The 24,129-nt window shown below is 43.9% G+C and overlaps 1 protein-coding gene across 1 annotated transcript in view; it reads left to right on the forward strand.

Annotated features, from left to right (window-relative positions):
* Cth (cystathionine gamma-lyase) overlaps window positions 1–16,951 on the forward strand; it is a 53,393-nt gene extending 36,442 nt beyond the window's left edge. The window contains exons 12-13 of the mRNA XM_035450645.1: window positions 13,815–13,976; window positions 16,916–16,951. Of these exons, the coding sequence (XP_035306536.1) occupies window positions 13,815–13,976; window positions 16,916–16,951 (198 nt within the window). The remainder of the gene's footprint in view (window positions 1–13,814; window positions 13,977–16,915) is intronic.
* The last annotated feature ends 7,178 nt before the right edge of the window (window positions 16,952–24,129 follow it).

Consider the following 24,129-nt stretch of genomic DNA (forward strand, 5'->3'; position numbering starts at 1 on the left):
CAATACATGTCCAAGTCAGCATCTGCCAAGCAGAGAGGCAGGGTTCTTTTCCTTGTGAGGTTATGGAAAGCAAAATCTGATAGTTCATATAAAGATTTTGGCATCTTCTGTGACTAAAAGTAAAAGCTCCCAAGTGGAACTCACTGTTATTCACAAAGGGGGCCTCTTGTTGCTGTGACAGAGTTCCCTATAAAAGCAAGTCAAGGGAGGAGTTTATTTCTGTCATGGTCAGAAAACAGTCCCTCACTGTGGGTAAGGCAGGGAGACAGGAAGGAGAGGCAGCTGGTGGTGCTGCAGCCGTAGTCAGGAAGCAGACAGGGATGCTGGTGATCAACTCACTTTCTCCTTTTTATTCAGCCCAGGACCCCAGGACCCACATTCTGGGTGTTTCTGACCACTTTTGTTAAATTTTTATGGAAATATACTCTTACAGACACCCAGGGGTTTCCATGGAGATTCTAAATCATACCAACGTGACAAGAGAGGCTAGCCGTAACATTGATTCCTCCAGGTCCACTGAGATTTAAGTCAGTCACACAGGGGACAGCCAACCCCTCTGTCGTGTCTCCCCTCCCCTCGAGCACCTTAGCCCTTTGGTGGCTGGATGAGCTCTCAGTGCTCGATTCTCTCTGTTTTTTCCTTGACAGGATGTTGCTGTGTAACCCTGACTGATACGGAAGCTGCAGTAATCTTCCTGTCTCGACTCCCCTAGTTTGCTGGGATCACAGGCAGGCACCGCCACACCCAGCTTCCGAACTGCCTTTGGTGTCCTAGTTAAGGCTCCACTTTGAGTGGTTGGTGTGAGCAGAGTGAACGAAGAGGGTTGAGATTGTTTGAAGGAAGCCTGGGAGCTGGGGTTCAGGTACACACACGCATGTGTACGGTTTGGTTAGAAAGTTCAAATCCAAGCTTTTCCTATTCTGTGAGGAAACCTGCCCTTTGGCCACTTTTCTTTCCAGGCTGTGCTGCCTGAGAGAAGGGGTATTTAGTCCACATGAGGTTGACCTCGGTCACACCTTTTCCTCCTCTGAAAGAAAAGCTCTTATCTGATCTCTTGACTAGATCACTGGGAATTGGTGTAATCTCAGCTCTCTTGGGTGTTTATTCTGAGGACACATACAGATCTCGGGATGCCAGCTTTCACTTTTCTGACTCATTTCTGTGGAGCAGTTATTCCCATCAATCCCAATCCAGAGACAGTAAATTCAGGATGACATGCCCCATGGCCAGGGCATGTCAGCTCTGGGACTGGACCCAGGTATCATGTATGGGCTTTCTGAGGTGTGGGTGACATACAGTTTTGTAATGATAAATCTTTCTGCCAGCTGCCTGAGTTCCGAGGCAACGTTAGGACCCCCAACATAACACACAGAGACTTATATTAGGTACAATGCTGCTGGCCAGTGACTAGGATTTCTTATATGCTAGCTCAGTCTTAATTACCGATCATAACTATATATTTTTAAAATTTATTTATTAGTTCTAGTTAGGGAACAAGCTTGTTTCAAGTCCCTTCTCCCTCTCCCCTCACCCCACCCCCTCCCCCCACCCCAGCTCACTCCCATCCCCATCCCCCCCCATCCACCCACCACTCCCCAAGCAGGGTAGGGCCCTCAACAGGGCCTCTGCAAAGTCCACCAAATCTTCCTGTGCTGGTCCTGGGCCCTTCCCCATGTGTCCAGGACCAGAGTGTAATCCTTCACGTGGGATGGGCTTTCAAAGTCCCTTCTTGCACCAGGGAAAAATACTAACCCACCACCAGAGGCTCCCTGGAGTGCAGAGGCCTCCTTATTGACATTCATATTCAGGGGTCTGGATCAGTCTTGTACTGGCCTCCCAGACAGCATCTGGGGTTGATGTGCGCTCCCTTGTTCAGGCCAACTGTTCCTGTGGGTTTCTCCAACCTGGTACAGACCCCTTCGTTCTTCATTCCTCCCTCTCTTCAACTAAATTCCGATTTCGGCTCAGTGTATATCTGTGGATGTCTGTCTCTGCTTCCATCAGCCACTGGATGAGGGCTCTAGGATGGCATAAAGAGAAGTTATCAATCTCATTTTAGGGGGAGGGCTTTTAGGTTATCCTCTCCACCATTGCCTGGATTGTCAGATCGTGTCATCTTTGTAGGTCTCTGGAGTTCTCCCTGGTTCCAGATCTCTTCTCGGACCTATAGTGGCTCTCTCTGATATGGTATCTCTCATCCTGCTCTCTCTCCTCTATTCTTCCCCCAACTCAATATTTCTGCCCCTCCATTTCCTCTCCTCCACTCCTCTTCTCTTGCTCTTATTGTAGCAGCTCCTTCCCCCCCACACCCTCATGCCCCCAATTAGTTCAGGAGTTCATGCCACTTCCATTCCTGGGCACCATTTATCCCTTAGAGTCCTTCATGTTTCCTAGTTTCTTAGGTGAAGAGCATTATAGGTTGGTAATCCTTTGCTCTATGTCTAAAATTCATATATGAGTGAGTACATACCATGTTTGTCTTTTTGTGATTGGGTTACCTCACTCAGGATGGTTTCTTCTAGTTCCATCCATTTGCCTGCGAATTTCAAGATTCCATTGCTTTTTTCTGCTGAGTAGTACTCCATTGTATAAATGTACCACATTTTCTCAATCCATTCTTCAGTTGAGGGGCATCTAGGTTGCTTCCAGGTTCTGGCTATTACAAACAATGCTGCTATGAACATGGTTGAACATATGTCCTTGTTGTATGAACATGCACTATTTGGGTATATACCCAAGAGAGGAATGGCTGGATCTTGAGGTAGATTGATTCCCATTTTTCTGAGCAACCGTCCTACTGATTTCCAAAGTGGTCTTACAAGTTCGCACTCCCACCAGCAATGGAGGAGTGTTCCTTTTTCTCCACATCCTCTCCAGCATAGATTGTCATTGGTATTTTTGATTTTAGCCATTCTGACAGGTGTGAGGTGGTATCTCAGAGTTGTTTTGAGTTGCATTTCTCTGATGGCCAAGGATTTTGAGCACTTTCTTAAGTGTCTTTCAGCCATTTCAGATTCCTCTGTTGAGAATTCTCTATTTAGTTCTGCACCCCACTGTCGCGCCTATCTCGACCAGCAAGAAGGACCCAACCACGACTCTTCTTCAAGCAGTTTATTCAGGAACCTTGTACATCAGCTTCTCCTTCTACTTCTACCTCAGCTTCTCTCTCTGCTTCTATTCTCTCTGCTTCTTCTCTCTCTCCCAGCCCCCTGGCAAGCCCTTAACAGCAAGCTCATTACCCAATTAGCTCACGCCACCTGGCGATCCCGGATAGGTCACATCTGGAGGAGGCACACCAGATCCACTAAGCGCTTCCAAATAAGACTTGTTTACAGTTAAGCTCGGTCTCCCTGGCATCCAGCCAGGTGCCATCTTGGGGCTGTGGCTCCCCACACCCCACTTTTTAATTTCATTGTTTGGTGTTTTGGTGGCTAGCTTCTTGAGCTCCTTATATATTTTGGAAATCAGTCCTCTGTCAGATGTGGGATCGGTGAAGATCTTTTCCCATTCTGTGGGTGGTCGTTTTGTCCTACTGACTGTTTCCTTTGCCTTGCAGAAGCTTCTCAGTTTCAGGAGGTCCCATTTATTAATTGCAGACCTCAATGTCTGTGCTACTGGTGTAATGTTCAGGAAGCAGTCTCCTGTGCCAATTTGTTCAAGGGTAATTCCCACTTTCTCTTCTAGAAGATTCAGTGTGGCTGGATTTATGTTGAGATCTTTGATCCATTTGCACTTAAGTTTTGTGCATGGTGACAGGTATGGATCTATCTGCAATTTTCTGCATGTCCGAATCCAATTGTACCAGCACCATTTGTTGAAGATGCTGTCTTTTTTCCATTGTATAGATTTAGCACCTTTGTCAAAAATAAGGTATTCATAGGTGCGTGGGTCAATATCAGGGTTTTCAATTCGATTCCATTGGTCTATCTGTCTATTTTTGTGCCAATACCAAGCTGTTTTCAGAACTATGGCTCTATAGTAGAGCTTGAAGTCGGGGATGGTGATGCCTCCAGAAGATCCTTTATTGTAAAGAGTTGTTTTGGCTATCCTGGGCTTTTTATTTTTCCTATAAATCCTGGGCTTTCAATTTCTGTGAAAAACTGTGTTGGGATTTTGATGGGGATTGCATTGAATCTGTAGATTGCTTTTGGCAGGATTGCCATTTTTACTATGTTAATTCTACCTATCCAAGAGCATGGGAGATCTTTCCATTTTCTGGTATCTTCTTTAATTTCTTTCTTTAAAGTCTCAAAGTTCTTATTGTACAGGTCTTTCACTTTTTTGGTTAGTGTTACCCCAAGATATTTTATGTTGCTTGTGGATATTGTGAAAGGTGATGTTTCCCTGATTTCTTTCTCATTGGATTTATCATCTGTATATAGTAGGGCTACTGATTTTTTTGAGTTAATTTTGTATCCTGCTACCTTGCTGAAGGTGTTTATCAGCTGTAGGAGTTCCCTGGTAGAGTTTTTCGGGTCACTAATGTAGACTATCATGTCGTCTGCAAATAGTGAAAGTTTGACTTCATCCTTTCCAATTTGTATCCCTTTGATCCCCTTTTCTTGTCTTATTGCTATAGCCAGAACTTCAAGTACAATATTGAAGAGATATGGAGAGAGTGGACAGCCTTGTCTTGTTCCTGATTTTAGAGGAAATGCTTTGAGTTTCTCTCCATTTAGTTTGATGTTGGCTATTGGTTTGGTGTATATTGCGTTTATCATGTTTAGATATGTTCCTGTTATTCCTGTTCTCTCCAAGATCTTTATCATGAAGGGATGTTGGATTTTGTCAAAGGCTTTTTCAGCATCTAGTGAGATGATCATGTGGTTTTTCTTTTTCAGTTTGTTTATATAGTGGATTACATTGATGGATTTTCGTATGTTGAACCATCCTTGCATCCCTGGCATGAAGCCTACTTGATCGTGGTGGATGATTTTTCTGATATGTTCTTGGATTCGATTGGCCAATATTTTATTGAATATTTTAGCATCGATGTTCATGAAGGATATCGGTCTGTAGTTCTCTTTCTTAGTCATATCTTTGTGTGGCTTGGGTATCAAGAGTAGAAAGAGTTTGGCAATATCCCATATGCTTCTATTGTGCGGAACAGTTTGAGGAGTACTGGAATTAGCTCTTGTTTGAATTTCTGCTAGAATTCTGCAGTGAAGCCATCTAGCCCTGGGCTTTTTTTTGGTTGGGAGGCTTTTGATGACTGCTTCTATTTCATTAGGGGTTATAGGTTGATTTAAACTGTTTATCTGATCTTGATTTAATTTTGGTAAGTGATATTTATCCAGAAAGCTGTCCATTTTCTTTAGATTTTCCAATTTTGTGGAATACAGGTTTTCAAAGTATGACCTAAAGATTCTCTGGATTTCCTCAGTGTCCGTTTTTATATCCCCCTTTTCATTTCTGATTTTGTTAGTTAGCAAGCTCTCCCTCTGCCTTTTGGTTAGTTTGGCTAGAGGTTTGTCTATCTTATTGATCTTCTCAAAGAACCAACTCTTTGTTTCATTGATTCTTTGTACTGTTTTCTTAGTTTCTACTTTGTTGATTTCGGCTCTCAGGTTGATTATTTCCTGGCATCTACTCCTCCTTGGTGTGTTTGCTTCTTTTTGCTCTAAAGCTTTCAGTTGTTCTGTCAATTCTCTAATGTGACTTTCCTCCAGTTTCTTCATGTGGGCACTTAGTGCTATGAACTTCCCTCTTAGCACTGCTTTCAGGGTGTCCCATAAGTTCAGGTATGTTGTGTCTACATTCTCATTAAATTCTAGGAAGTCTTTAATTTCTTTTTTTATTTCTTCCTCAACCCAGGAATGCTGCAATTGGGTGTTATTCATTTTCCATGCGAATATAGGTTTTCTGCAATTCGTATTGTTGTTGAATTCTAGCTTTAATGCATGGTGGTCTGATAAGATACAGGGGGTTATTTCAATTCTTTTGTAACTGTGGAGGTTTGCTTTGCTGCCAACTATGTGGTCAATTTTTGAGAAGGTTCCATGTGGCGCTGAGAAGAAGATATATTCTTTTTTGTTTGGATGGAATGTTCTATAGATATCTGTTAAACCTAGTTGTGTCATCACTTCTGTCAGATCCTTTGTTTCTTTGTTAAGTTTCTGTCTAGTGGTTATGTCCAGTGGTGTAAGGGGGGTGTTGAAGTCTCCTACTATAAGTGTGTGTGGTTTTATGTGTGGTTTGAGCTTTAGTAATGTTTCTTTTACAAATGTGGGTGCTTTCGTATTAGGGGCATAGATGTTCAGGATTGAGACTTCATCTTGATGGACTTTTCCTGTGATGAGTATGAAATGCCCTTCTTCATCTCTTTTGATTGCTTTCAGTTTAAAGTCTAATTTGTTAGATATTAGGATTGCTACCCCAGCTTGTTTCTTGAGCCCATTTGATTGGAAAATTTTTTCCCATCCTTTTACTCTGAGGTATCGCCTGTCTTTGAAGTTGAGGTGTGTTTCTTGTAAACAGCAGAAGGATGGATTCTGTCTTCGTATCCATTCTGTTAGCCTATATCTTTTTATGGGTAAGTTAAGACCATTGACAGTTAGGGATATTAATGTCCATTGTTCATTGGTTCTTCTTTGATTTGGACTTATTGTTGGTGGTGTCATTGCGTGTGGATTTTGTCCACCTGTTTCTTTTTGTGTTTGGTAAAATTAGATTATCTATTGCCAGTGTTTTTGTGAGTGTAGTGTGTGGAGTTTTCCTTCCAGAGCCTTCTGTAGTGCTGGATTTGTGGATATGTATTGTTTAAATCTGTTTTTGTCGTGGAATATCTTGTTTTCTCCATCTATAGTGATTGAAAGTTTTGCTGGGTACAGTAGTCTGGGTTGACATCCATGCTCCCTTAGTGCTTGTAGGGTATCTATCCAAGACCTTCTGGCTTTCAGAGTTTCCATTGAGAAGTCGGGTGTGATTCTGATTGGTTTGCCTTTATATGTTACTTGGCCTTTTTCCTTTGCTGCTCTTAATATTTTCTCTTCATTCTGTAGATTTGGTGTTTTGATTATTATTTGTCAGTGGGACTTCTTTTTGTCGTCCAGTCTGTTTGATGTCCTGTAAGCTTCTTGTACTTTCATAGGCATATCCTTCTGTAGGTTGGGGAAGTTTTCTTCTATGATTTTGTTGAATATGTTTTCTGTACCTTTGAGCAGTGTTTCTTCACCTTCTTCTACACCTATTATTCTTAGGTTTGGCCTTTTTATGGTGTCCCATATTTCCTGGATATTTTGTGTTAGGGATTTGTTGGACTTGAGGTTTTCTTTGGTTGATGAATGTATATCCTCTAGTGAGTCTTCAGTAGCTGAGATTCTCTCTTCCATCTCTTGAATTCTATTGGTTATACTTACATCTTTAGTTCCTGATCGTTTATCCAGCCTTTCCATTTTTAGCATGGTCTCATTCTGTGTTTTTTTTAATTGTGTCTATTTCAGCTTTCATGCTTTGAACTGTTTCAAGAGATTCCTTCACTTGTTTGGATGTTTTTTCTTGGCTTTCTTTAGATTCTTTAAGAGATTTATTTATTTCTTGAATTTTTTGGTTTGTCTTTTCCTCCATTTCGTTTAATTTTTGTTTGCTTTTTCTTCTATTTCTTTAAGGGATTTTCTTGTTTCCTCTTTAAAGGTCTCTATCATCTTGCTGAGATAATTCTTGAGGTCCATCTCTTCTTCATGCTCTGTGTTGGGCTTTTCAGATCTTGCTGGAGTGGAGTCCTTAGATTCTGGTGGTGTCATATTGGTCTTTCTGTTGTTGGGTGAAATCTTATTCTGTCTTCTCCCCATATCTTCTTTTAGTGGGTGCAGGTGGGGTCTCTCTATCTCCTCTTGTGACCCAGTGGTATGTGGGGGCCAGGAATTCAATGTCCACAACTCTGGATGGTCTTGACTCTCCTGGTAGTCTCCTCACTAGTTCCTGGGTTGGTCGGCGGAATGGAAGAGTGGGGTGCTAGCAGATTTGGGGTGCAGGGAGCTCCTCCCTGCCTGGGCGTGTCTACCCCAAGCCCGCAGGCAGAGGTGGGGGGGTTGGGGGTGGTCCAGGTGAATGATGTTTTGGGCGGGAGTCGGGAAAGGGCAGAGACTCAGTCACCTAGTTCCTGGGTTGGTCAGCGGAATCACGACCATAACTATTAATCTATATATTTTATAAAGACTTATTGAGGATGTTGGCCTTAGCGTCCTATCTTTCTGGGATCACATGGTGACTCCACAGAGAAGAGAGGAGGAGTAAGAGAATGATTTCCTGCTTGTCCCTGCTTATATTCAGAGTCTACCTGCTGTGTCACTTCCTGCCTTGGTCACAAGACTTCTCTTTACTACATTTCCCAGAATCCTCCTCGACTCCTAGTCCCACCTATCTTGCTTCCCTATTGGCCAACAGTGCTTTATTTACCAACCAATAAGACAAACATACACAGAAGGACTTCACCCATGACAGCTTTCCTACCATTGAGGCACCAAAGCTCAGCCTTGGTGTGATGCAAAGCCTCACCTCAATGTCACCATAGGAGAAGGAAGAAATGACTGGAACCAAATAAGGAGTTCATTTTTTACTCTTCGTAGGTTCTTCCCAGACAAAGTGTTTATAGGAACCTGACACAGGGAAGTGGAATCAGGACCACTAATGTCCCGTGGCCCCATCTTTGTTCTGCTTCTTGTCTGTGTAATTGTCCAGTTGTCTGGAAGCCAATGCAGAGTGCAGAAAGCTGGGTGGGGTTCTAGGCCAAAAGTCTGTTTGGGCCTCTTTTACCAATATTATAGGCATACAACTGAGTAAGAACACCGGTCACTGTCTTCTCTCTTTTTGTATTGATTTAGACTCCTGTGGCATTTTTTTACCCAATTCAAACCACATGGAATCATTAATAATATCTCTTTATATTTAGATATCTGATCAGTTTTTTCCAGTTCAACCTTTATTGTGATAAAAATTATTTATTGCAAACATTTCCATTTTTTTATATATCCCCCCCCACACAATAAAAATCATCAGAGCACTCACATTCAGTAAGGTGCAGCTTGTTCAAGTCCAAAGCAAGCATGTTTATATTTCACTGTGCCAGGCTGCTGGTGAGTGAAGCATTGAATGTTGTGACGAGTGCCGTGTCCCTGTGCAATTTGTGGACTCACTCGAGATAAGGAAGGGTGTCCCTGGGCATAGTTCAGCATGGTGTGACCCAGTTGCAAAACATGAGGAAGGGCATAGGTGGCCACCAATCACCATTGTGTAACCAGGTCATGACATGCTAGGAGGGACATATGTGTGTACTGTAGAACTTCACTCTCCAATCTAACTCATCAGCAAAACTTCAAAGTTTGACCCTGCAGTAGTGGCACACACTTTTGATCCCAGCACTCAAAGGCAGAGGAAGACCTGTATCTGTGAGTTCAAGGCCAGCCTGGTCTAGATAGTGAGTTCCAGGACAGCCAGGAGTACATAGTGTCTGTCAAAACAAACAAACAAAATCCCCCACAAAAAAACAAACAAAAGCAAACATAAAGAGACCCAAATGCAACAACAACCAAACAAAAAACCCTCCTGCTTCTCACAGGGGTCACTTCGGGGTACAGTGACAATTTTCAGCTCTGGCTCACATGGGCCGAGCAATTGTATTGTGGGTATTCCTCTGGCTCTAACTTATCTCACTCCCCTTGTCTCATTATTTACTGGCCAAGAGGGAATGCTTTTAATTCACCACACATGCCAAACTTATTCTTGCCTCAAGGAGTTTCTCTTTGCTTTTGCTTTCCTAGAACCTTTTCCGGTGACCAGTTCCTCTTTGGCATTGGACCTGGGCTCCTCTCCAGCATTCCAGAAGGTAGTATCTTCTCTGTTGATCTCTGCTAAGCAGAGAAGATTAACTTCTCCTGATACTGTGGCATCACATGTTGGGAACCATCAAATTTGGAGCTTAGCAGACCAAAGGCTGTGGGCTTCATGAGCCTTTTGTTTCTGTTCATGTGTACCACCCTGCCTATGAGGTTTCTCTTGGTTCACCCTAATAAGTAACATGGGAAATAGGAAATTGCTGTTCTCCCAGCATGTGCCTCACAGGCCCTGACTGGGGCTACAACAGCTGTGGTGCTTCTCCACTGTAGGCAGCCCTACTGCCTGTCATGAACTCGCTCTGGAGACCAGGCTGACCTGGAACTCACGGAGATCTGCCTGCCTCTGCCTCCCAAGTGCTGACGTTAAAGGTGTGTGCTGCCACCACCACCCGGCAATTATCACCCAGTTTTATAAAAGAAAACTGCTCAGGTTTGCATTCAGTCAAGCCTCTAGAGCAGCACCGTCTAAAAGAAACTTTCAGGCTTTGGTCAGCCTTTCACAAATATACTCAAGGGAAAAATCTTTCCTCAGGAAAGTTTTTTGTCGCTACTGTTTGTTTCTTTTTTTTAAATGTAAAGGTGTTTGCATCCGAGAGGTTAGAAATTCCATTCCCCGGTTTTGTTGGGCACTGGTGGCGCACACCTTTAATTCCAGCACTTGGGAGGCAAAGGCAGGCAGATCTCTGTGAGTTTGAAGTCAGCCTGGTCTACCAAGCAAATTCCAGGACAGGCTACAAAACAATACAGAGAAACCTTGTCTGGAAAAACCAAAATAAATAAATAAATAAATATTCCATTCCCGGGTTTTTAAATGGAAATTTGTCAAACTCGAACCAGCTTCCTACATTCCTACAGCAGAACACCCCACCCCAGCATCACTACCAGATCACAGGGGTCGAGTGCATGCCTTTGTCCACAAGACAGATGACCATTTAGTCTGGGTAGCACATACAAAAATGATAGTCAGATGATCTCTGGTCACTGTAACCCATTAATTCAGCCAAACTGATTCCTGTTCCCATACCTCAACTCCACAGTCTGGGTACTTTGCAAAACAGAAGCTTTACTTAGTCTGTGTTTTTGAAGGCTGGGAAGTTCAAGAGCTGACATCAGGGCCCAGGTGAAGGCCCTTTTCCTGCATCGGAACATGGCGGACAGTACTGATGGAAAGTCTGAACAAGCTTTGCAAACACGCTAGCCTTTCTTTTTATAAATTCAGCAATGGTGTCATCCAAATCCAAGTACCTCTGAGTACTGTTATGTATGAGCTTGGGACTTAAGTATCTAACACACCATATCTAGAAGGATACACATGCAGCCTTAGGCAGCACAGTGCCAGGCTCTTTGGGTAAGCAAGTCAACACAGTTGTTCACATTTTTATCATTTTACATTTATATTTATTTAAATTTATCTTGTGAGTGAGTTGTTTTCCTGCATGTATGTCTGTACACCATGTTTATGGATGTCAGAAGAGGGTGTCAGATACCCTGGGACTGGAGATACAGATGGCTGCCCCCCCCTTTTTTTTTCCAAGACAGGGTTTCTCTGTGGCTTTGGAGACTGTCCTGGAACTAGTTCTTGTAGACCAGGCTGATCTGGAACTTACAGAGATCCGCCTGCCTCTGCCTCCCGAGTGCTAGGATTTAAAGGCATGCACCACCAACACCCGGCTTTACTGCCCTTCTTATTCTCATCGAAATACACAATGTTTTCTTCTTCAAAACCTCTGTTAGAAGGCTTGTTCTAGATAAAATGTTAAGATAAAATAAAATGACTGGCAGCACCTTGAAGACCCTGAGCCTTCTCATCATTATTTTTACTTAAATGAGCATTGAGATTTGTTAATAATACAAAAAATTTCAGGGTCCTCATTTTCCTAAACCGAGAAACCACATTCATTGGCCACTTATTCTGTCTATGCAGGAGCCCCATTCACAACGCAAATACAAGATAGAGAAGCATTTAGAGGGATCTCTCAGGACATGGGGTGAGGGTCTTGAAGGCAATGGGAGGGCCTTCAAGGACATGGGCGGGCTTCTAAGGCAATGGGAGAATCTCTTGAGCCCAGAATTTGCGGATTTTCTTTTTCCTTAGACTCTAAGGTACTAGCCAGAATTGACCTTCTATTTGCTTGGGATTTCTTGGGGGACTATTAATTGGGCAATTAAGAATAGTATAATCATGGGCTGGAGAGATAGCTCAGCTGTTAAAGGTGAAGATTCACAACCAAATGTTTCAAGAATGATGGAACCAGGGTCAAGAATCTTCTGATGCCACTACTCTAATATATATCCATTCTGTCATCCATTCTATATGATAGAATGAGTATATATGAACCCTGACTAACACAAACACCGTGATTGTTTTTTTACTAAAAAAGAGAACAAAACAAAACTCTTTGTTCGGAAAGTGCTCATTGCGCATCTGTCGCTGTGTTCCAGTCAGCCTACTGTGGGCTATAGAAGGTTGTGCCATACTGAATCTTAGGGGATTGTTAGGTCTCAGGCTGCTGAGATATCCAGACATGAACTCAACCTGGATTATAGGAGGATACCTGCCTGGTGGTTTGATAAAAGCCAGCATTCACTCAGGACCTTGTGAAACTGGTTCCCATCTGCCATAAGGAGCCGTTTCCCTTACCTCTAGGTAGAAGGAACTTATGGCTTCATTGACACATACCTGTGGCTGCAAATCAAAGCCTCCCCCAGGGTCACAAGTACTCGTCATACATTCCAAAGCCCCTATGCCAGTCTCCTCCTGGCTCTTCCCTCTGCAGAGCTGTTCACCCTCCTTATAACCTGATAATCTCCACTATTTCCTCACTTTGTCTCTCTATCGTTATATTCTCTCTTTCTGCTCACTTACTAACTTGCTATCCTCACCATCCTCTCCTGCTCTCTTGCTTCCCTAGGCCTGGTGACCACGTTCAGTCTGCTTTCTTTCTCTTGGTTCTAGACTCTTCTATATGACTCTGGCTGTTCTCTCTCCCCCCCTCTCTGTGTGTGTGTGTGTCTGTCTCTCTCTCTCTCTCTCTCTCTCTCTCTCTCTCTCTCTCTCTCTCTCTCTCTCTCTCTCATATCTATCATAAAACCCTTCCCTAATAATGAAACAGTCATGCAGGCGGTTTCCTTATTGCGTGCCCCTCTCACACAGCTGATGCTGAGATCCTTACAGACACAAGTGACTGGCACAGCCCCTTTCCTAACTTATAGAAGGTCAGTGTGGTGAGAACGAGGACAGAGGAGAGGAGGCCCTAACTCAGTGGGTTAAGGGGCCAGCGAGGTTTTCTGAGGCTTTGACCGAGTGGTGAGTCAGGACCTAGCGCTCAAAGGGCGAGCACAAGTTAGACACACAGAACATTTTGAAGATAAATCTTTTCCAATAGGAAAAGTTATCTTGTGATCAATGAAATTATTTGGATAATCCGTGAAACCAACATTTCTATGATACAAAGCTTGCATGATTATCGTTGCTTCTCTGTAAAGACCTTTAGGTACTTACTTTCAGGAACCTTGGCTAAGTTTAATCATTCTATTGAGCTTTACTGGAAAGGGTCAAATGTCCTTTGAGCAATAGTTATCTACTGGAACTTTACTCACAGTCAGTTGGGTCCCGATCCGGGAGTTGAGTTGTCAGACTTCTCTTAGACAGAGTAAAAATGGATGCAACTTCTGAGAGGGTGAAGAACAAAGATGACTCAATCTAGCTCTTTGCTAAGGGGGTGGCGGGGAGCAAAACAAGTTATGCTAGTTCTCAAAACTCAGGTGTCCCAGGAAGCCAAAATCCACCAACCGTAGGAAAGCCACATAAACAGAACAGAGAGCGACACCTAGTGGCCCTTGCGGGAAGAGTCAGCGGCTGGAAGTGATGGGGGCCTGTTTTCTAAGCGCTTGTGTCAAGCTTGCTTAGAGTTTTGCATTAAGTTACCCAAAGGGCGAGAGTCACGCGAAAGTGCTTGTAATTTCATTCTCTGTTGCCAGGTTCGTCCAGACAGCACTAGCGGAGATGTAGTCAGATGGCTTCAGGTGACGGGAGGAACGCGAAACCAGCGCAGTGGTCTAACAGCCAGACCTTTAAACCGGAGTGGGACAGCGGCTCGGCCTGGTAGTCATAGCAGAGGGTTAGCGTCAGCACACTGGCAGGTGCGTTTCTTCCCTCTGGGCACCATATCTTCCCAAAGCAAATCCCGCCAGGGGCAGCCTAACAAAGCCTGTGTCCATTAGCATGCCTGAAGGGGCTCGAAAAACCGCCAGTCTTTGCATGTGGGCCAAGTTCCCAGGTGAAGCCGAGGCTGTGAGTTGAAATGTGCTTTGAGAACCTCCACAGCTATTCAGATTCCGCTCCTGGAGCAGGAGCAAGCGCAGGCTGTGTATCTTAGAGTCAGGGAGAGTCAACCCTGAAAGGAGAGAGAGCAAAGTGGAGGTGAAGATAGAGCTAAGCAGGAGACATTCAGGAATACATCATTCATTCATTCATTCATTCATTCATTCATTCGGGCATGCATGCTTATGCTTTAATAAATAAATATGTGCCAGAAACTGTTTTAGGAGGAGTTGCGTACATTGCCATCATGAGATATTCGAGGGAAAATAATTTTCAACTGAGTGCTGTGCACTCAGTTAAACTGCACTTTAAATGGAGGCACAGATGCCATTCATTTTGGATGTGTGGAGTGTGCCCCCCCCCCCGCCCCCAGGCTTTTACTTTATAGCGAAGAACCATGAGAACATGCTCTAACAAGTAGATGAAAGGGAGGAACACTGAATCTGAGAAGCGGCCTGTCTGCGGTTCAGGGAGCACCTGCAGCTTCTATGGATCTTAAGGTAGTGCCTCTGTCTTTGCTGTCAAGGTGCTAAGCACAAATAGCAGACTTATTCGTGGTGCAAATCATGCAGGGGAAAGGCTAAATACATTTACTAGAACTAAGGTTGGCTACGCCTCTGTCCCACTGTAAAATGGAAAAACTAAGTCCCCTAAACCTTAGGATTGCTTTCAGGTTGTGCTTATCAATGCTGGCTGACTACACACTGTGTGAAACATGAAAATATTCAGATACTTCCCTACCTCTCCTGAAGAGGAGGCTAGAGTCCCACTCAGGAGATCAGAGATGGGGCTAGGGACTCCACATTTTCAAGGAGCGCTCTTAGGGATTTTTATAATAAGCCAAAACTCTGGAAATATTGTTCAAAGACAATGGCCTCAGAAGTAACCAACTGAGTCAAAACCTCTGCAATTTAAAAACACTCTGGGTGATTTTGAGTGACTACAGTTTAGGACACATTGTTAGAAACTGACAGTAATGGTATATGTTTATAATCCCAACACTGGTGAGTAGAAGCAGGAAGATCAGGACAAGTTCATCTTTGGCTACAGGTAAGAGCCCATGTTATGTGAGGCCCCCATTTCTCCCTACCCCCCAAAAACCATTGCTACAGTTCTTGGACTATTTAATCTAAGTTTGGCTCAAATTAGATATATTGGGCTGTTGAGATGGCTCAGCGGGTGGGGAAAATCACTTGTCATGTAAGTCTGACAACCTGAATTTGATCCCTGGATCCCATGGTGGAAAGACAGAACTGACTCCCACAAGTTGCCTGTGACCTCCACAAATGCATCGGGGCAGGTATGCACCTCCGCTCACAAACTTGCTTCACACAAAAATAATAGCAATAACAACAACAAAACAAGTTAGGACTGGAGAGTCAGCATGGAGGTTAAGAGCACCCACCGGCCAGGCGTTGGTGGCGCACGCCTTTAATCCCAGCACTCGGGAGGCAGAGGCAGGTGGATCTCTATGAGTTCGAGGCCACCTAGTCTCCAGAGCGAGTGCCAGGATAGGCTCCAAAGCTACACAGAGAAACCCTGTCTTGAAAAACCAAAAAAAAAAAAAAAAAAAAAAGCACCCACTGATTGCTCTTCCAGAGGACCTGTGGCTCCCAACTATTTATAATTCCATTTCCAGAGGATCTGACACCCTGTTCTGGTCTCCTTCAGCACTGCACATAGGAAGAGCGCATATGCATAAAAGAAACCAATCATAAAAAGTAATGAATTAGATTTACTTAACTAATGCCCGTCTACAACAATTCTAATGATTACTGATGACAGAAAGAGTAAGTCAGTTTGTCACTTTCTAAAATGGCGAATGAATTTATTTTCTAGTTTTTCACGCATTTCTTCAATATTTTTTTGGTTTATGTTCATGTGTATGTGGATTTGTATGTGTGCAGATGTGTGTGTGTATGTGTGTGAGCTTATACATGGAGGCCAGAGATCAACTTCAGGTGTCATCCTTCAGCCTTATGATTTCTCTTTACATTTATTTTATTTTATTAGTACTATTGCTTTGCCTGCATGTACATGTGCATACAAAAAGCAGGCCTGTTGCTCTCAGGAGTCACAAGAAAGCACGGTGTCCAACAAAACTGGAGTTAGAGAGGGATGTGAACCAGCATATGGGTGCTGGGAACTGAACCCGGATCCTTTGCAAGAGCAGCAAGTGCTCTTAACCATGGAGCCCACCCTCCAGCCCCGATCTTTGCTTTTTGAGAAAGGTTCTTACTTGGAACTGGGGTTTGCCAATCTCTGACTCCCCAGCACGGGGATTACAACTGTGTGCCACGCACCAAGCCTGGCTTCTTTTCCACATGGGTCCCAAAAGATTGAACTCGGGTCCCTATCCTTACAAGTCAATCACTTTGCTGACAGCACCATCACCCTGGCCACCTTTCTGAAATTGCTTGTGTTGCTTTGCATGTGCTCCTGGAAAGAACCACAAAAACAGACATCTCAGGTTCTAGGTGTCGGATAAGGTAACAAGGCAGCCTTGTTGGGCTTTGGATACATATCTGTGGGTACCAAGAAGTTTGAGACAGTTCTGGTAATCACGGGGTAGACAGGAGGGTTGACAAGGCCAGAAACGCCGGTATGAGGATGGTGAGATTCCTAACCTTTCCTAACCCAGGATGTGTTAAAATAACCATCACATTCTGTTGATTCCTCCTCATAAAATTTCCTGTCATTTCTCCCCATCTACACAATTGCTTCCCTAAATCAGACCTTTTGCTCTTGCTCTTTTTAGGCCTTCCTGCCCCGAGGTTCTTCCTTCCTCTCCTAACTAGTTCGATGTTTATAATAAAAAGACACTCTCCAGATGTCTTCCTTCTGGACTCGGGGCAAACTTCTAAGAGGCAAATCTCACTTGTCATTTCCTTTCTTGTAACCCTCAAGGGCTTTTCGTTGTGATGAAGTATAAACTGTTGAATGCCTGCATAGATTTCTCCTGCTTTGGACAGGGTTTAGAGCTGGATTTGAGACTGCAAAGGAACTAGCTGGGGTGTGACTTGAGAGGTGGGCTGTAATTAAATTTCTGAGTAATGTAGATAATATGCCCGTATCTAAGCACTAATCAGCAGAAGCAGGTCTCCAAGCATACCATAGAGCAGTGAAGGCTTTATTGAGAAGGCTGGGTAAGGACATAGAAATTTATTGCCAATCTCTGACTCCCCAGCACGGGGATTACAACTGTGTTGTAATGGCGTTATTGTGTGTAATGGTGTTGTAAACACCATTACAAATGGTGTTTCTGAACATTTAAAATGGTATCGGCTTTAGGGATGAGAAAAATGGAGTGCTAAGTGGCTTTTCTGTGGCTGTGATAAAATACCCTGATGAAGACCACCTAGGAAGGTTTTAAGAACCCATCAGGGTGGGGAAGACATGGCTGTAGGAGCAGGAGGCTGACTGATGACCCTGAAACCAAGCTCAGGTAGCAGAGGCCCTGTGTGTTTATGTAAACAGCTCTCAGCTGGGCTCATGCAGATGGGAGCACTCCCAAGTTCTTAGTTCTGGCTGTGACAAACCACCATAGAAGTGCTGGCACGGTGTGGCATGGTACCTGGGAGGACCCAGGGGGCAGGTAGCTGCCTTCTTGACAGCCTCACATGTAGAAGGGAGAGAGAGGAGGCTGGTGCTGGTTCTTCATACAAATGTATGGATTTTATCCTGAGGCTCTGCCCTTAGGACGCAGGTTCCTCCCAAGGCCGCCATAATGAAATACCTTCACACTGAGGTTCCAACAGATGAAACTTGGGGATATAAACACCCAGTCCCTATCAGGCATTCCCAGTGATTGAGTGACCCATTTCTTCCCCTCAGCATGACAGGCATTCCTGTGGCAGGCTGATGGGTATAGACTGGGATGTGCGCTCTCTCGTGTGAGCTCTCTCTGTCACTCGCCTCTGTGACTCTGCTGTCCTCTTTTATTTGCTCACACTGCTACTTTACTGTCTCTCCTTCACCTCTTCATTCTACTGATGCCTACTTCTGTTTTGTTGTTGTTGTTTTCTTGCTAAGTTATTGTGTATGCTGCAAACACCCTTTCCTTTAAGAATTATCGCCGTGTAATCTGTTTTGTCACAATGGTTACAGCCATTTGTCTTTCCCTATTAGACTTGAGTTGATAGTAACTGCCATCCTCATGTCTTATTGTGTGTTGTGTGGTGTCTGAGGGGGGCAGACTTGGCGTTATTGTGTGTTTGTTGTTCTGTTTCCGTTTAGGTTTTTTGTTTGTGGGTTTGTTTTTTGACAGGGCCTTGTGTATCTCAGCCTGGCCTCATGGACTTGCTATGCATCTAAGAATGACCTTGAACTCCTGACCCTTCTGCCTCCTAAATGCTGGGATTACAAATGTGCACCACTCTCCCTCCAGTTTATGCCATGCTGGGGATGGAAGCCACAGCTTGTGCACAGTAGGCAAGCATTCCGCCAATCCAGCCACATATCCTCACATTAATGATTTTTTAAGGTGGAATTTCCAGGGAGATTATGTAGACAAAAGTGTGCCTGAAATTGATTTGAATTCCTTCTCTCCTGTGTTTATTGCTGTGACTTTTGGTAGAATTCTGCCCTGGGTTGTATCTGTACATGTACGTCCTCTAAGGGTGTCACTTGCTTGTGTGTAGAACTTGAAGTTTCCAAACTCTTTGAAATCCAGCGCTTGTGCCATGTTGGTAATGATGGCCTTATTCTCTGAAGATTCAAGATTCAAAATTCTGGACTTGTAATTTCCTTCTTCCCTGTGTCTAATCCATTAGAATCCCTCAGGTTTATCTGTAACGTGGATGCATTTTCAATCTCTTTTCTACTGCCGTGATTTGGTCTCTGGTTTCTTTGCTAGTCATTTCTATTACGTGCTCAGTTTCTTCATTTACATTGCTGTGATTTGATTGTGAACTTTGTCTCCCAGACTCATGTGTTTTAACACTCAGTCTCCATCTGGTGGTGCTGTTTGGAAGGGGGTGAGATGTCTAGGAAGTGGCTGGGTCCCTGGAGAACGGTTTTATAGCTTCTGGCTCCCCAAGGTGAGAATTGTTTTCCACCCACTAACTAAAGCAAAGCTGAAAAACAAACCAAAATCTAGTGGCGACACAGCTTTTAATCTTATTGCTTGAAAAGGGTAATGCAACTTTTGTATTTCCCTCCTCCCTTTAGATCTCTCTTGAAGGTTCTGATGAGAGATCTCCGAGGTTTGTCATGGTAGGAAGTTCCAGAGAACGAGAAGCAGAAGGCTGATTGACATTGACACAGACAATTTCTGGCTCTAAACTGCTGTGTTTTCTTTCTTCCTTCACTTAGGTCATAGTATAAACTTCTGCCCATCTCCACTTGAATCTTCCTTTTTGGCATCCCCCCCCCCCCCCCGCCGCCTGTGTTCCTGTTTCCTTTAATTTGAAAAAAGATTGGATGTGATGTATTTGATAAAGAAATGTAAGGCAGTGAAGTTTGTGCTCTAATGAAGTCACATGGTTCACACACCTCTTTTTTGGGGGGGTTTGTTTGTTTTTGTTTTTCAAGGCAGGATTTCTCTGTTTTATACCTCTGGCTGTCCTGGAGCTCCATTCTGTAGACCAGGCTGGCCTTGAACTCATAGGGATCTGCCTGCCTCTGCCTTCTGAATGCTGGGATTAAGGGTGTGCAGCACCACCTCCTGGCTCACGTACCCTTGCTATTACTTTAATAAAATTTTATAATCTGATTTCCCCATTGTTTGAAAACCATATTTTCTAATGATATGTGGAACTTGGTTCTGTAATTAAGTGAAACCTTTTTCCCTTTTGGTCAGGCAAAGTAAAGATATTTTTCCCCCTCATAAATTCTTTCTTTTGAAACAAATAGTTTCTACTCATGAAGTCATATTTATTCTGTAGGTAGTATTAAAATGCTAATATAAATGAAGAATTTAAACCTCTCCTACAATACCAACCCACCAGGCAAGGTGTGCCCACTGCTGCAGTAGTGGCATCTGACTGATGACACCTGAAAAGTGTGCCTGCTGATTCAATAGTGACATGCCTGACTGGTGACACCTGAAAAGTGTGCTCATTGCTACAATAGTGACATGCCTGACTGATGACACCTGAGAAGTGTGCCCACTGCTGCAATAGTGACATGCCTGACTGATGACACCTGAGAAGTGTGCTCATTGCTGCAATAGTGACATGCATGCTTGACTGATGACACCTGAGAAGTGTGTCCGCTGCTGCAATAGTGACATGCCTGACTGATGACACCTGAGAAGTGTGCTCATTGCTGCAATAGTGACATGCCTGACTGATGACACCTGAGAAGTGTGCTCATTGCTGCAATAGTGACATGCATGCTTGACTGATGACAACTGAAAAGTGTGTCCACTGCTGCAATAGTGGCATGCCTGACTGATGACAACTGATGCCTGACAAGATTTGAGACTGTCTCAAATAAAGGACAATTTTACAATGTTTCAGATACCTATGAGAATATTGACAAGGGAAAACAGTGGCTTTAGAGCCATTCTTACCAGTGTAAGGATTGTGTCTGCCATACACATGGGTCCCATCACTGGAAAAACTTGAGTCATTTTCCAAACAAGGATGTCATGTCACGCCCAGATTTGGGTCCTCATTTCCAACTTCATGTTTGGATCTCCAGGTCCTCCCCATCTCATCCCTCATCTCATCCCTCTCTGTTTGAGTCATCTTTCCAAATGTGTTCAGCCTCTTATGGAAGCTGGGATAATGAGTCTTCATATTAGTCTCCCTGTTGCTTCTTTATCAAAAGACTGTGAATCACATTCCAAGAGCAAAGTGTGCCCTTATTTTTCCCTAGAGCCCAGAGAAGGCAAGTTCTTATGAATTCTAATTTATTTAAATTGCCTCAAAGATTGGTCTCTGTGGCTTACTTCAATTTTATATAAAGTGCTTAGAAACTGAAATAAGACAGGGTTATAGAGTGAGGGGGAAGAAAGGATTTCTAGGACCTCTCCGAGGGACAATGGGGAAACATCCGAATGAACTTTAAAGCACCCTGAAATCTCTGCAGCAGCTGCAAAGTGCTGAGTCACTTGCAGTAACTCTTGTGAGATGAATTTACGGTGAAAGTGGATTTAAAAACCTGTAGTGTGGAGGAGAGTTCTGTCTGCTTTGTCCTCAAATGCCAACCAGAGGAAGTGCTATGTGCTTAGTGAGACGCCTGTGCTGTTCTCCATCGTGGGGCCCGTGTCTTAGGGAACATAAAGTGATGGCATGCTCACTATTTATTTTAATTGTTGTCCTAAAGTCACCATGGTGCAGTGATGATGATGATGGGCCTTGACTGGGTAGTCAAAGGAGAGGGCTGACATTTTCTGAGTATGCAGTGGTTGAAGCCAAAGCCGCTATGTGATAAGCGCTGTCCCTTCATTTACTTGTTCACTCAAAAACCTTAACTGAGTTTATACACAGACTATTTAAACGGAGGGGCTATGGCTTTGCCAGTCTTCCCTAGAGTGAAGTCTTCCAGTGAAGATTATAGAAACAAGAATATCACCTAGCCTTCAGAAATGGTAAGGCATCAAAGAGGCACAGGTTTAAACAGCAAGGGATGTTGGGAGTAGCCAGGAGTGAGGCAGGAACCACAGGCAGAGGTCAGAGCATGTACAGCCCTTTGAACAAAGGACATAGGATGGATGATATTGTGAAGCACTAACACAGGTGGCTTCCTTTAAAAGTTTTCCTCAGTTCTTAAATAATATCAGAAATATGAAGGTAGCTCTTCCAGGACTTCCTTCTGCCTTATGGACCCAGCCTCTCCAGGCCTTGCACTGAGGTAGGACCTGGCAGGGGACTAGTAGGGGGTGGAAAAATGGTGTGGGAAGAATGTTGGACAGTCACTACACAAGTAGTGAAGTAAACATGAGGATGAATTCTGAAAGCTCTTGGGAAATTTTGTAACACTCCGGAAAAGCATTTATTCTTTTCCTGTCTTTGGAAGAAGCTTGCATATTTTGTTCCTAGCAACTGAAGTCTGTTTTGTGTGCAAATGGATTCAAATGCATATTGAAAGCCAAAGTATCAAAGTCCTGCTCTTGTATCTTTATTTTTTTTATTTTTTTGGTTTTTGAGACAGGGTTTCTCTGTGGCTTTGGAGGCTGTCCTCGAAATAGCTCTTGTGGACCAGGCTGGTCTCGAACTCACAGAGATCCACCTGCCTCTGCCTCCCGAGTGCTGGGATTAAAGGCGTGTGCCACCACCGCCCAGCGCTCTTGTATCTTTAAATTCTGTTTCCACTCTGCTTTTGCTGAAGTGCTACCCTGAGGCCTCCCTACCGTGTGAACATCATGTGTAGGTTCTTCGGTTATGTTATGGCTCATGAGATCTGTGCAGCTGGTTGTATTGTAACTAACAGTCCAGGAAAATGTGACCATTTTCTAGTTACTGCTAGAATCCCATGTGTCTTCCTCCCTATAGTCAGCAAAGGCAAGGTGTTGGGTTTTACAATTGTAGGATGGACTTTTTAGTTAAAGCCTGGCTTGGTGGTGCACATCTTTAATCTCAACACTTGGGAGGCAGAGGCTGGTGGATCTCTGAGTTTGAGGCCAGCCTGGTCTACATAGTGAGTTCTAGGGCAGCCAGAGCTACATAGTAAGACCCTGCCTAATTAAACACGATGTGTATTGTAGCCAAAATAGGTAGAACTAGTAAATATTTTGGTTCTTAGCTGGCTCTGGAAAGCTTGAAATAGAAATCATTATTTGTTTGCTTATTTTTTCTCAGTGCTGGGACTGAATTTAGAGTTTTCTGCATGAAAGGCAAATGCTTTACCACTGAACAACAACCCCAGTACTCTTCTTACTTGTTGTTTTTCCCCCTCTTTGAGTCAGAGTTCTCTAAGTTATCCTGGCTGGCACTGAACTGACTCTGTAGTCTAGACAGGACTTGAAGTTGTGATTCTCCTGCCTCAGCCTCTTGAATAGCTGAGGATGACAGGTATGAAACACCAGGCCTGGCTCTTTGGACTGCATAGAAGCAGTCTGCTCAGTTCTTTATTCTGTTTATATGACAGAGAGTCCTGGTTTGACCTGGACTGTGGACATCCTAAAGGTTCCTGTGAGAGACTGTGATAGGCAGACATAATCTAGCCAATGTTCTGTGATTGCATTTATTGATCACATAAATTGGTACCTTCGGGCACTGATGAAAGGCTTCTCACTACAGCCTGACTCACTTAAAATCTTTGCTTGTTTAGAAACGGGGGAAGAGTTTGGTGAGTCAGGCTGAATCAATCATCACAAACTTCACGTAATGTTTGAAATTCGCAACTGCTTTTTATAGGATAAACAACATCCTCTTTCACTTGGCACCCAATTAATGATCGAACCAATAGAAAGCAATTTCCTTTGGGTTGGTACCTTCACTTCCTCTGTGAGCTTCCCGGACACCTCTCCAGGCTGTTACCCTGATTGCGGTCAGGAAACTGGGCTCTGTGAAAGGCCCAGTGGCAACAGATTTGAAGCTCCCTCCTTTTCTTCTTCCTCTATCCTTGTCTTTTGGAACACTTTGTTGCTAGTGGTCTTGCAGTGAACTTCCAACGATGGCCACACCCCCCTTGGGCGTGGCCTCAGGCTGACTGAAGCAGGGGTGGGGGGTGGGGGATTCGGGGGGGCTGGGGAGAAGCTTGTTTAAATCATTCTTAGTCACTAGGTTGCATAAAAACAGGTTGTTGGCTAGGATTTGCCACTGGCCTCTCCAGCCCACAGCTACCACTAAACTGCAATTTAAGGATAACTGTGGCCACAGTGACATCAACTTGCTAGAGTCGTAAGACAGGAACTGTACGATCTTGGATTTAAACACTCCTATACAATTCCAGCCTTCCTGGCTTGTGTGGTACTGGAGGTAGGACCTGGAGCTTAGTGCCTGTTAGGGAGTGAGTGCTTTACTGGGCCACATCCCCAACCCAACTTTTCACCCTTCCCATTGCTCTAGTTCTGTCTCCACG

This window comes from Cricetulus griseus (genome assembly GCF_003668045.3).
Source record: "Cricetulus griseus strain 17A/GY chromosome 1 unlocalized genomic scaffold, alternate assembly CriGri-PICRH-1.0 chr1_0, whole genome shotgun sequence".
Classification (NCBI taxonomy): domain Eukaryota; kingdom Metazoa; phylum Chordata; class Mammalia; order Rodentia; family Cricetidae; genus Cricetulus; species Cricetulus griseus.